Source organism: Nyctibius grandis, chromosome 14 (genome assembly GCF_013368605.1).
Source record: "Nyctibius grandis isolate bNycGra1 chromosome 14, bNycGra1.pri, whole genome shotgun sequence".
Taxonomy (NCBI): domain Eukaryota; kingdom Metazoa; phylum Chordata; class Aves; order Nyctibiiformes; family Nyctibiidae; genus Nyctibius; species Nyctibius grandis.
In genome coordinates this window covers 6601659-6613935 of record NC_090671.1, presented here as the reverse complement: position 1 = coordinate 6613935, position 12277 = coordinate 6601659, and the positions used below count along the sequence as shown (strand labels likewise).

At 44.9% G+C, this 12277-nt stretch overlaps 1 protein-coding gene across 2 annotated transcripts in view; it reads left to right on the top strand.

The window, feature by feature from the left end:
• Positions 1-11219, top strand: part of HIC2 (HIC ZBTB transcriptional repressor 2) — a 72347-nt gene extending 61128 nt beyond the window's left edge. For both annotated transcript variants that reach the window (XM_068412798.1, XM_068412797.1), the window contains exons 2-3: positions 2304-2447; positions 8511-11219. In XM_068412798.1, the coding sequence (XP_068268899.1) occupies positions 8547-10259 (1713 nt within the window). In that variant the 5' untranslated portion in view covers positions 2304-2447; positions 8511-8546 and the 3' untranslated portion in view covers positions 10260-11219. The remainder of the gene's footprint in view (positions 1-2303; positions 2448-8510) is intronic.
• The last annotated feature ends 1058 nt before the right edge of the window (positions 11220-12277 follow it).

Here is a 12277-nt window from a genome sequence, read left to right as displayed (position 1 = left end):
GCAAGAAGGAGTCGTCAGATTAGCATGGGACATCAGAGCTGCCTTTACCACTTGCAATGCAGGTACCGTTGGAGCTGAGCTTGGTCAGTTGTTGCAGGGCTGCAGGAGAGCCCAACATCTATCGCTGCTCACTGGCTTCTGAGGCTTTATTTGTTTTGTGCCACTGCTGTGTTCCTGAGATCAGCTGTGCTCTGCAGATATGCAGGAACTTTAGTGCCTGGCTCTGCTTGACAAGACCTGCAATGTCCATGCCTCTTCTCCTCTCACTAAAGGGTTTGGGTAGTCTTAGGCTCCTTCATGTCAGCAGTGAAAATAAATGTATAATATACAAGGGCTCTGTTTAGGAATTGGCAGGAAGCTTCATTTCTGACGGCAGTGTGGTGTTCTAAGAGTAGGAAACACCTTTGTTTTAAGCAGTTCTCTGCTAATTTCTGCCCTAGAGGGGAAATACGGCTATGGAGAAGAGCTTCTTGCTTCACAGTAGCAAGAGGCAAATTGCTGTAATCTGGGTGTAAATCTGCATTTGAGCTGCTGTCTCAAAACCTGTCCAAGAAATACCTTCATGCAGCATTCAGTCTTTCTTAAACTGAGTATTGCTGGTATCGCTGAGTGTTTTGCAGAGTCCCGGTGCTGACAGATGCAGCCAGTAGTATGTTGCTTGTATGCAGTCTAGAGTGTGTGGCCTCTCGGAGAGGGGGGAGCTCCAAATCCCTGGGGCTCTGGCCCATTATGCTTGAAGTTGCATGCTTTGTAAATGCGGGTTAGCCTGTTCATGCTGGCAGTGGTCCGTTCAGACTAGTTCGGCCATTGCTCTTGGCACAGCATAGCCCAGGTCAGTAAGCAAACACTTGCTTACGTTTCACTTCTTCATTGTATTGACAAGATCTAAAAATCTTCAGTCTATAGAAGTCAAAACAGTGCGATCTGAATACAAAAGACCTATTAGTTCAGTGTGAAAGTGATTTCGTTACAGAATTGTGGGGATAAGAATGCAGGTGGGAATGATGGGAACACTGTCCTGGGCCTGAGCCTAGCAGATGTCCAGGAAGAATGAAGAACTATCTCCTTACGTCCAGTGTCCTTTCCACGAAGACACTTTCTATTTGCCAGGCCGGTGTCCTCCTTTATGTCCTCTCATCCAACTACATTAACTATTTTAAGTCTTTTTCATTTGGCCTCTTATCTTTTAAGATTGAAATGATAATCAATATTCTTCTAACTTTTTAAATGTAAGATTTCTATCTCCAGCAGCACAGCTGGAGACATGCAGCCATCCTGTGACAAGAGCTATGCAGGAGTTTCACTTCACCATGACGGTCTAAAAACCTGTTTTAAATCCCTGCAAGGCTGCAGGCTTATTTCTGTTCTGTTTTTTTTGTTTGTTTGTTTTGTTTTTTTGACTGGGGCAGCATCATCACTTGTAGAGAGGGACCTGTGCTTAGCATCTATCATGAGACTACCCTCCTTGATAGGCCTGCTGGAGCTGATCACAGGAACTCTGAGGCAAGGAGGACACGCACTGCAGAGGATATCCTAAGCTTGACAAGCTGTGTAGCTGTGCAATGTGCCTTTCCCTGACATGGAAAAGATGTTGTTGCTTTTTCCTTTGGGCAGGGAATGGTGGAATCATAGATCTTCAGGTTTGCGACACTCGTACCAGCTGCAGTTCACCATGAATCAACTTGATCTCCAGTCTCCAAGAACATAGATTAAATTATCAGTGAAGCATCATGATAAACAGGAGAGGGTATACAGTGTTTTCTTTTCCTGTCTTGCACCACAGATGCAACAAAAGCCAAAGGACCCAGCCTGGCTCAATGCCATAACATGTCTAGAAGAGCAGGATTTCAAAGGCTTGGGAAGGGGGACAGGGAACTGGGGACAACACAGAAGATCAGCATTTAAGTGTGTCTTCTATTGCCTATACTGTGTGAGGAACCAGACCATGAAGCTCTGGGGCCAGGCGTTTCTTGTTGTAGTGGCATTTCTAAATGGTGATATTTAGTTGCCTGAATTTCCGGGCAGAAGGAAGCTGGTGCAGACATCCTGGGATCTGCTGTTCTTGGATATATGTGGACTGGTCTCCCTGAAGCTCAGTGCTGTTGAGAGTCCTAAATGGAGGTGGCCAGAAAGAGCCATCAAGAAACTTGCAGAGGCTGCCTGCTCTGTTTCCGTCGCAGTTCAGCAGTTCTGGGGAGATGGGTGGAGGGGAGGTTGTTCTAGTAGTTACATATTTAAGGCAGGTGGCCGTTTTAAAATGTACATTTCAATTTTGATTGCAGTTTTTTAATTGCATTTAACAGCGTCCCTGCTGGTTCTCCATTCTGCATCCGTGCAGCCACGTTCTATTGATGGCCTGTTGTGATTTCAATGGAACATCATGGGATGTACCTGGCACGTCGGGCAGCACTGGATGGAGGTGCCTTTAGCCCAATGTACCTGGCATGGTAAGCGGCAACCAAGTGGTTAATGTGCATTCTACTGCTCGTAGTCTCAGCTTGTATAGCAAGGTGTTCCTGCTTTGCTGCAGCCTTGCACTGACTGGGAATCACTTTGCTCTCCTGATGTTAGTGCTTTCATGCACACAGGGCCCCTACCCTTTTCACCCATGGAGATTCCCCTTCCCTGGGCAGTTTGCCATGCAGTAGAGAAGGGCGTAGCCATGTCAGGCTCTCCTTGTTCTTCTAGAACAGGAAAGAAAAGGGACTGGGGAAATCATCTGACTCTCTTTCTTCTCTCCTTTTTGGGCCAGGAGCTGGTAGCAGTTGAGCATGTATTGCCCACGTACCTAATGTCCAAACGTTGCCGCACAGAGGTACCCAGCAGGTGCTTGTGTCCATAAGCAAAGCTATACTGTTCCTGCGGGAGTCCTGCAAGAGCTGCTTCAGGGAGCCGGGAGGGCAGTTCTGCCTGGCACCAATTGGAATGTAACAAACTAAACAAGGGCCACTTTAAGTTTGCTGATGTGGTATCCTCTGTGAAATGATCCTTCATTCTCCCTCTCCTTTCCATGTCCACACCTGCAACATCAGCTGCACATCCTGCTCTGTCCTGCATGTTGCTTTCTCTCCCGTCCCCAGCTTTGCAGGCCTCTCCCCGACTAACTTGACACATTGGTCTTACCTATTTTGAAGTGAGAGATATTCCTTTGAGACTCAAACAAGGGTGCTGCATCCTGTTTTCTGCTTGAGCCCACCTCACAGAGCTTTTGCTGCTCCACTGACAATGATGAAAATGCATGTTCTTGCCTCTGTTTCTGAGTTCTGCTGTCTGCCTGCTCACAGGGGCTGGGGATAGGGAACCATTTGGGCTAACACAGTTCCTGCATTCCTCCCTATGCCTCTGCTGCTCTGGAATGTGAACACCTTTAGGAGGCATGGGCTAATGACCTGCCAACTGCAGCTCCTGAGGGGGGAAGGTTAGTGGCCATGAAAGCCCACCTCACCGATCGTGAGAGTCCTGGAAATAGGTTCTGTTGGGATGTGGGGAGAGGAAGATCAGAAGAGCCAGTGAGCAACAGGAAAGCTCTCTTCCCAGTGGGATCTTCAAGTGCTCTAAAAAAGTTAGGTCATCTGAAACTGAAGGGTGCAGAAATCATCTGATTCAGTTTCACCCAGATCCAGTGGCAGCTGGACACGGCATTTTTAATGTCAGAAGTAAACTGGTGGGAAAGAGCAATGTAGGAAACGATTTAATTTTGTCATGTTCTTCCCTATGCTCATGGCTGCAGTGTCTGCTCAGTGCAGCACAACTGCTTGGGAAGGTGAAGAAATAAGTAAGCAGGCCACTATCTTTTCCTAGTTATAACATGCACAGTAGGCTAATGCTTTAACGGCATCTAATTTGATACATCACATCTAATCTGTTTGTTGATTTTTATCTACAGTATTGTTAGTTCACTGTTCAGGTGCTCGGTGTCTAGCCTCCTCATCCATCCACAAATCCTCTACGTGAAATGAGTGATTCCTTAGATCTGTTTTTGATTGATTCTTTGCTTCACTGGTGTTGCTTCTTAAAAGGTAAACAATATTCATGTGCTGCAATCTATAACTCAGAGATGAAATCAAATAGCATCTCCTGCCAGAGGCTGCTAAGATAACACGTTTAATATTCATTCAGCATTTACTTTTAGGAAGAGATTTAGTGACATTAAAGAGAATCAAATCTGTAGTGAATATGTAGATTTTATACTATTTAAAGGGGTGAAGGGATTCTTCTTCTCCTGTACTTTGGCAATCTAATTTTCTGTGACGTCCAGAGTCTTCATGGAAATTGAGAGAAAATTAAGTTTTTCCTGGTTTGTAGTGAGAGCAGCACAGCTCTTGGAGCAGTCTGTGTGTTCTGCACAATCTTCATGCCCACAGGATCACTGTGTGTCCCAGAGTGGGCACAGCAGCTCGCAGTTACCCAGCTCCTTGGGCAGTATTGTTTATGAAGGCGCTATCAGCTCTTAGCTTGCGAAGCTTTGTTTGATGTGTGGCATCTGCTTGCAGCATTACTGTATTCTGTGATTTGTGCCCTGTATTTTCACGTCTTTGCATGCGCTGTGTCTCAGTGTCATGGATATGGTGGAGGTAGTGGAGAGCCTCAGTCTTGCTTCGTTCCCTACTTGCACAAGAATATTTGAGCAGGTTCATTGCTCTGAAAACTATGTGCCTTGAGTGACTAGGAAGCAACCTGAATCTGAAAAAAGAGGATCTCTAATGCTATTTGTCCAAAGCCTTCTGTGATCCTGTTTTAAATGCAAAGGACTGAAATTTTGCACACCAAATTCAATGATAAAAGACTGTGGCCCCAGTGAGACATCTACATATTCTTGAGGTCTGGGGTTTGGTTTTTTTCTAGAAATGCATCTGAGCCTTTTCTGAGCCAGGGTTCCTCTGAACTGGGAGTATGTTTTTTCTATCTTTTTTCAGAAAACGGAAAAGGAAGGGTTCTTAAAAATGATACTGAGATACAAGTATACTGATAAACCATTGTGATTTTTCAGGGCTTTTCTTGTCATTATTGGTGGTGGTGATGTTATCCAAATGTTCAGGGTTTGTTAAGAGCCAGTCTCTGCAAACTAATTGATAGTAAGGCCTTTGTAAGGCTGCACCTGCCTTGTTGCTAACAAGTTATCCAACACACCCCTCTTCCCCCACCTCTGAAATGCATAATTGCTAAAGAAGGGTTTGTAACTGGTCAGCTCTGGAAAATACCTGGAATTAATTTATTTTTGTTCAGGACTGCACAAGATACACAAGCCAGGCTGATGCCATAAAGTTCTTGTCAACAAAGGTACGTCAGTCAAAGGTGTGTTCTCTGACCTGTGTTGCTCTCCTGGCAAAAGCCCTCAGTGGGCAATTCAGGCAAAATTTTAAACATGGGGCTCTAAACTTGGCTGAAGGTTTTTCTGTCTTGCCTCATTACATTCATTTTGTTGGGGTTGCTAAATCCATGTTAGACTTCAGCTAACAAATTCAAATTTGATAGGCAGTGTTATAGTGCTTAAACCTGACCACTGCTTTTAAAATCTACTAAAGGTAATAACCTGCCTCATACTTATGTCCTACTGAACATGAATACTTCTGTAGACTTTGACACGTGAGATAAATAGAGGTAATTTAAACAACTTGTGCTATGCTAATTTTTGTGCTGCAGAACATATGAGGTTTAATAATAACATTATCTTCCTCATGAAGGTCAGTAAAAAGCAGAACTATAATTCTACCCCTGTTTCCAGGGCTTTCCCTGCAGGCTCATTACCTGGTTTCAATATCATTTAAGGCAGAAAGAAAAAAAAAAAAGTAGTAAAAATCTAAAAATATTTCCCATTAGTAGCTGCAGCAAGCCTTGACTCTATGCAAAGGCTTAGACAAACACGTACACAGAGATTTCTAGACCTCCGCTTCAAGTGCCACATGAATGGGAAATAAGCTCGCTTCAGTAACATACTTTTATTTTTATTAGTCTGTTTAGGCAAAAAATATTGGCTGTGCTGTTTCCTTTCCTTTCCCATATTTGTCCTTCATGGAACACTTAAAAATCACATTCAAGGATTTTGTGTGTTATATGTATGGAAAAGCACTATTATGTTTGTAGTGAAAACAGTGTAGTAGTGGGCTGTCTCTTGCTATTCTTGAGCAGGATGCATTTTTATATATAGATACTATGTTACACTGCAAGCCATGTTTTTGGTCTTCCCTATCAATATATCTCGGTGACCCAGAAGTAAGTGCTTTTACTGGCCTGGCTAGATAAAAGTGGTTATTTGGTGCCTCTGTGCTGTTGCTTCTTCCTCTTAATCAGCAATTCTGGAAGCAAGCCACTAGAACCAGACACATTGCCTGCGTGCTGCAACTCTGACGTAACTAATTACAACAAAACTTGTTTTTAAAGTGCTCAACACTGTTCAGTGGTGGTAATCCCTGTCTCTGTCACGTTTTTGTGATGCTGAAGGGTGAGTTTCTGTGACAGAAACGCTATAGATGGAGAAGAAATAACCGGCTAGCACGATGGCAAGCCTATATTTTCTCCTTTTGGCTGCCACCCTTTCTAAAGCCAGCCACCTCTGGGAACAACATTAATGTGCACAAAGGCACGGTGGTGAATCCACCGTCTTCTTGGATTCCCATCCATTGCTGAAACAATATGGAACAGAAAAGCAAAACAGCCATTTTAGCTGTGGGTCAAGGTGACGAGCCACTGAGATGTGTGTGGATGCTGAATTAGGTGCTGGTGCACCGAACAGGGGCCACAAAATTCTACCAAATGTGTAACCAAGTGCCAGGCTGACCAGCTAACCAAGTGAAGAAGAAATGCGTCCTGTGGAAGAAGGGAGGCACCTGCTTGGCAGATCTGTTGGTAAAAGTATAAGTACCAGGCTAGTTAGGCAGCAACAGTGGAGGAAAAATTGCATTCATTTACTTTTTGGTAGCTTTTTTTCATATAGTAAAATTTTTTGTTGTGCAGAAATGGAAGATGTAAATTTACCACCTTTCTGCCAAATTAAATCTTCCTATTTATTACCAGGCAGTGAGAATCAGATTTGAGGGAGGTTATTTTTAATACAGAGTATCACTCCTTATTTCTTTTTCTTGTGTACACGTACTTGACACAGAGGGAAGATAATGCAGTCTAATGCTTCATCATTTGAAATCTGATGGGACAGAATGTGGTAATGGGACTCACAAGCAGTAAAAACATTAACTGATGATGATTTTAAGAGAAAATTTAAGCTCTTCATTTCTATGGACTTATGGTCTACTCCTTCAATAACAGAAGTCTGTTTCAATAATATGATGAACTGGGAAAGGAAGGAAGGAAGTGGAAGGCTAAAGGTGGCTGTTGTATGTTTGGTATTTAATTCCTACATTTGAACCTCAGAAACTATTTTAAATCAACTTTAACAGATAAATGCCCATTACAAGTAGTAGTTGGCACTTTCAAACCAAAAACTTAAGAAAAAAAAGTTTTAAAGTTGATCCTGGATTCCTGAATGCAGCCCCAGATTTAAATTCTAGTTTTTATGCATTGTATTATCTACCAAAAGTGCAATTGCAATTAGTTCTGATACATCTCAAACCAGGTATTTCATACAGTCCATACTACTGGGAAAGCCAATATAAATATCCAAACTAAAATACATAGTGAATACTGTTTGTGAAATACATTACACAGAGGTAACCACAATTTTCCTCTCTTCCCAGTATTTCAGGGTAGAGGGACTGTGACTTGAGGTAGGTTACTTTATCAGTTAAACAAAATTCGTTCAAAACTAAAGGCAGGGTGGAATTAACTCAAGAAAACAGTTTCAGATTGTTGAAGACATTTGGTGGCATTCAGCTAGCTCAGCATCCTGAATTTCAGCCAGTTCAGGGTTGATGTCAATGCATTAGGATATGGACATTGCCAGAGGGGTGGTTTTTAAAGCAGCCTTCCATACTCTCAAGGAGATTTCCCATTCACACCTCAGTGCCATTAATTCCATCTTCAATGGATTTAGTTGCTACATGTGATTTTCTCAACCCCAGAGCAGCTGGGTGTTGTAAGATTTCACCATGTAAGAACCAAGAAACAAACTACATGTTAAAGCAGGGAAGCTGCAGCTTATGCTAATTATTTTACATGCTCAGATATGCAAATGGCAGTGAAGTAGATGCTTCTTTTTTCTTCCTTTTTTTCTTGCTCCTCATCCTCCCTTCACATTTGTGTCAGGAGAGGGAAACCACTTTCCCCTGTACCTAACTGTTATTTTCCTCCTGGTATCTTTTGAATATTAATTCCAGCCAACAATGATTGCTTTTGTAAAAAGATATTTTTTGAAAGACTTGAATCAAATCTTAGCATGAGAAATACTTCTCTCTGTATTCCAAGCAGGATCACAGCTTGCAGGGCTGAACGTACCCAGAGCTCCTCAGTCAGTGTCAAGCCTAACATAGACTGCACCGTGTTAAGCCAGTCTATTAAATGTAGACTTGTTCGAGTGGAAACAGCAGGTTCACACCTCTCATCCTCCTGTTTTGCAGGTGGTAAGGTGAAGGTGAAAGGAAGAGAAGGTGGAGATGGAACTGCCAAATCATGCCAAACAACTGCTACTGCAGCTGAACCAGCAACGAGCCAAAGGTTTCCTCTGTGATGTGATCATTGTGGTAGAAAATGCCCTGTTCCGTGCCCATAAAAACATCCTGGCAGCCAGCAGCATGTATTTCAAATCCCTTGTCCTGCATGACAACCTGATTAACTTAGACACGGACATGGTGAATCCCACTGTGTTCCGGCAGATCTTGGACTTTATTTATACTGGTAAGCTCTTAACGACTGACCAGCCCGGTGAACAGAACTTTAATGCTCTCCTCACCGCAGCAAGCTACCTCCAACTGCACGACCTGGCAGCTCTCTGCAGAAAGAAGCTGAAGCGGAGCAGCAAGTCCTTTGCTGGCAAGGCCGGTGGCCTTGGTGTCGGGAGATCCGCCAGGAGTCAGAGACTTTCCACTGCTTCGGTCATCCAAGCTCGCTATTCAGGGTCAAATGAGGGGTTGAAGGGCTCACACTCAAAGGAGCTGTCAAAGGGAAAGCTCTCTGATGACGAGGTCTTCATCAGCAGCTCCAACCAAGAGAACTGTCACTCCTTAAGCAGGGGAGCCAGTAAGAACGGCGGTGGGGGCAGCAGTGCGAATGGGAGCACTGGCGACCAGGAGCTAGGCCTTGACCTGTCCAAAAAAAGCCCATCGCTCCCTGTTGCAGCCTCCCACGATGACACGCAGCACAGCGAAAGCCAGCATGGCTCTCCCCAATCTGCCTCAGCCCCCGCAGCCAACAGTGCCTCATCGTTTGACGAGTCTGGAGTCGGAGCCCCTCACAGTATGGCAGACAGCAGCGACCCCATGGAGATGGATCTGAGTGAAGAGTGCCACCACTCATTGACGGAGAGCAGCCAGCGCAAGGCCCTCCGGCATTCGTCCCGCAAGAAGGAGTGGATCAAGAAAGACAACGCCTTTGACCGAAAGGACGGGGGCAAAGACAGGGACGAGGGTGAAGGGCTGCCCAACGGTATCCTGCTGGGGCCCTTGTCCAAGGCCGTGGAGCGGAGTCTGGCCGGGGCCTACGGCGCAGACCTACCCTACCCGTGTAAGGAGGAGGTGGAAAATGGTAAGGAGAACAGTGATGACAGTGGCCAGAGCGAGAGCGAGAGCGGCGGGCATACTAGTGCCAACTACGTCTACCGGCAAGAGGGGTTTGAGCCAGTGGCCTACGGTGACAACCTGTATGTCTGTATCCCCTGTGGCAAAGGCTTCCCCAGCTCCGAGCAGCTCAATGCCCATGTGGAGACGCACACCGAGGAAGACCTTTACATCAAGGAGGAAGGCACGTACGGCGGCAAGGATGAAGCCGAAGATTTGTCCAACCCCAACCAGGCCTACGCCGCGGAGTCTCGACCCTTCAAGTGTTCAGTGTGTGAGAAGAGCTACAAGGATCCAGCCACGCTGCGGCAGCATGAGAAGACTCACTGGCTGACGCGGCCCTTCCCTTGCAACATCTGCGGCAAGATGTTCACGCAGCGGGGCACCATGACACGGCACATGCGCAGCCACTTAGGGCTCAAGCCCTTTGCTTGCGAGGAATGCGGGATGCGCTTTACCCGGCAGTACCGACTGACAGAGCATATGCGTGTCCACTCAGGAGAAAAACCTTACGAATGTCAACTGTGTGGTGGGAAATTCACCCAGCAGCGCAATCTGATCAGCCACCTGCGAATGCATACCTCTCCCACATAAGCCAAAGACTCCAGAATGAGCTTCGAGCCCATCCGCAGTGATTTACCTTTCCGTAGACTTGCTGCTTAAAAAAAAAGAAAAAAGAAAAAAACAAACAAAAAAGGGGGCAACTCCCCATACTCTGTTCAGTCATGGGAGGCCTAAACAAATGTAGCTTTAACATTTAAAAAAAAAGTTCCTTTTTTCCCTTTTTTTAAAAAAAGAAAGGTCCACAGCCAAGCTGATGCATTTAGTCCAACTCTCCCTCCAAATCTTGGTGATCTGGCAAGAAATGCCACTTCTTTTTGCGCACATCGACTTCATTGCCATATTGATTATCTGGAGCAGGTGGGGGGCCATGGGGAACTTTCAGCCTCTGCTGGCTCCCCCATCTCTGCCTCTTTCCTTCATCTTACTGTCACCCTACTCACCCCTCCTGTCTTAAAACCAAACTCGGTAGGGGCATTTCTTGCAATTAAAATAAACTACACCTGTTCAGCGGCCTAAGTAGCTGTGAAATAACGTAGCGTTGCATTCACAAGCGCGGACGCTGTGTCTGTGGACCGTCTCCCAGGGCTGGCAGCCCCTTCAGATACTGTGGGAAAGCCATAGCCGTGGTGGAACCCACCACCCTCCCCCTGGGCCAGCGAGGGTGGGGAGGGCAGTCTGCCTAGGTGTGCACCAGCCCTACTACTTCACTTCCAGAAATGGCGATGCCTCCCTCACCACCCATCTCTTTTGGTTTTGATCTTTATCCTTGGGACACGTAACCACACGCCACCTTTTTCCACAAAACACGCAAACCTCTTCTGCCTTACCCATGACTGAACAGGGACTGGATGCCCTGGGAATTTCTTTCAGTGAGCAGGGGGTCGTCTTTACTTTTCTAGTAGTTTCGTATGAATATTCTTTGCTTAGAGGTACTTGTTTTATTAAAGGAAAAACCATTGTAACGTTTATGTGAATGTTTGAACTGGAAGGTCTGAGGTTAATTCTAGGGTGGGTGGGTGGGGAGGGGGTTTGATGTAGGCTGGACTTGCTACAAGTTCCTTAGGTACTTTTTTATTATTTTTTATTTTATTTTTTGTGTGTGTGTATGTTTTTAGCTTTCCTCCCTCACTAAAGAGCGAGTCTGTGTGGACAGACTCGTTACCTTTGCTACCTCTTGAATTCATGAGAACAATAAGATGGTTAGTGAAAGATTAGGCATTTTTTTTCTCTTATTGTAAGTAATTAAATGTATAAAAGTAGAAGCTAAATTAAAGTTAAGGGATTTTTACCACCCCATCCTTCCATCAAAAGTCAGCTAGAGAAATGTTAAAGCAAAGCTTGGCCAAAGACAAAGCAAAAAATACGTTGAGCCAGAGGCTGTGCTGGCTGCTTGGACTGGCTCATTCGCAGTCTCTTGGCTGTTTGTAGTCACTTTTAGATAAAAGAAGAAAACTTCTCTGAGCTTTTTGGGCCCTTTCCAGCTTTGTTTATTGAATCTGGATACTATGGGGAGGGGAAATGTCCCCCTCATCTTCCACTCCCCCAGCACATCTGGGTCAGTCAGTAAACACCTGGCAGGACAGAGGGTGAGGGCATAGCAGCCTATAATTTACTAGAATCCAGAGTGCAATAAGGTGGGGGAGAGGAGGAAAAAGCAAACCAAAGTGTTTCATATCCTCCCTTTTAGACAATTTAACACACGCACACAAAAAAAAAAAAAAAGAAAAATGAAAAGAAAAAGAAACAAAATGTTCTTGCAACATCTGCATAAGACATCACAGCCAACAGCTGCTATTGGTTTAGGAGAGAAGACAGAGAACTTAGCCCACCGATTCTTGGCCCCCTTGACTTTGTTGGCGTGACCTTGTGGAAAGCTATGGCTTATTTCAAGCCTCCCATGACTGTGGTGGTAAAAATTCACAGCCAGTAGAATCATCCCTTCTGAACTGAGTAAGGTTTACACTTGTGTTTTTCCATTTTTTTTTCCCACTCAAATCAGTATAGTCTCTATGCGTAAGGTTTACCAAACCTCACGTTTTGTCTTTTTT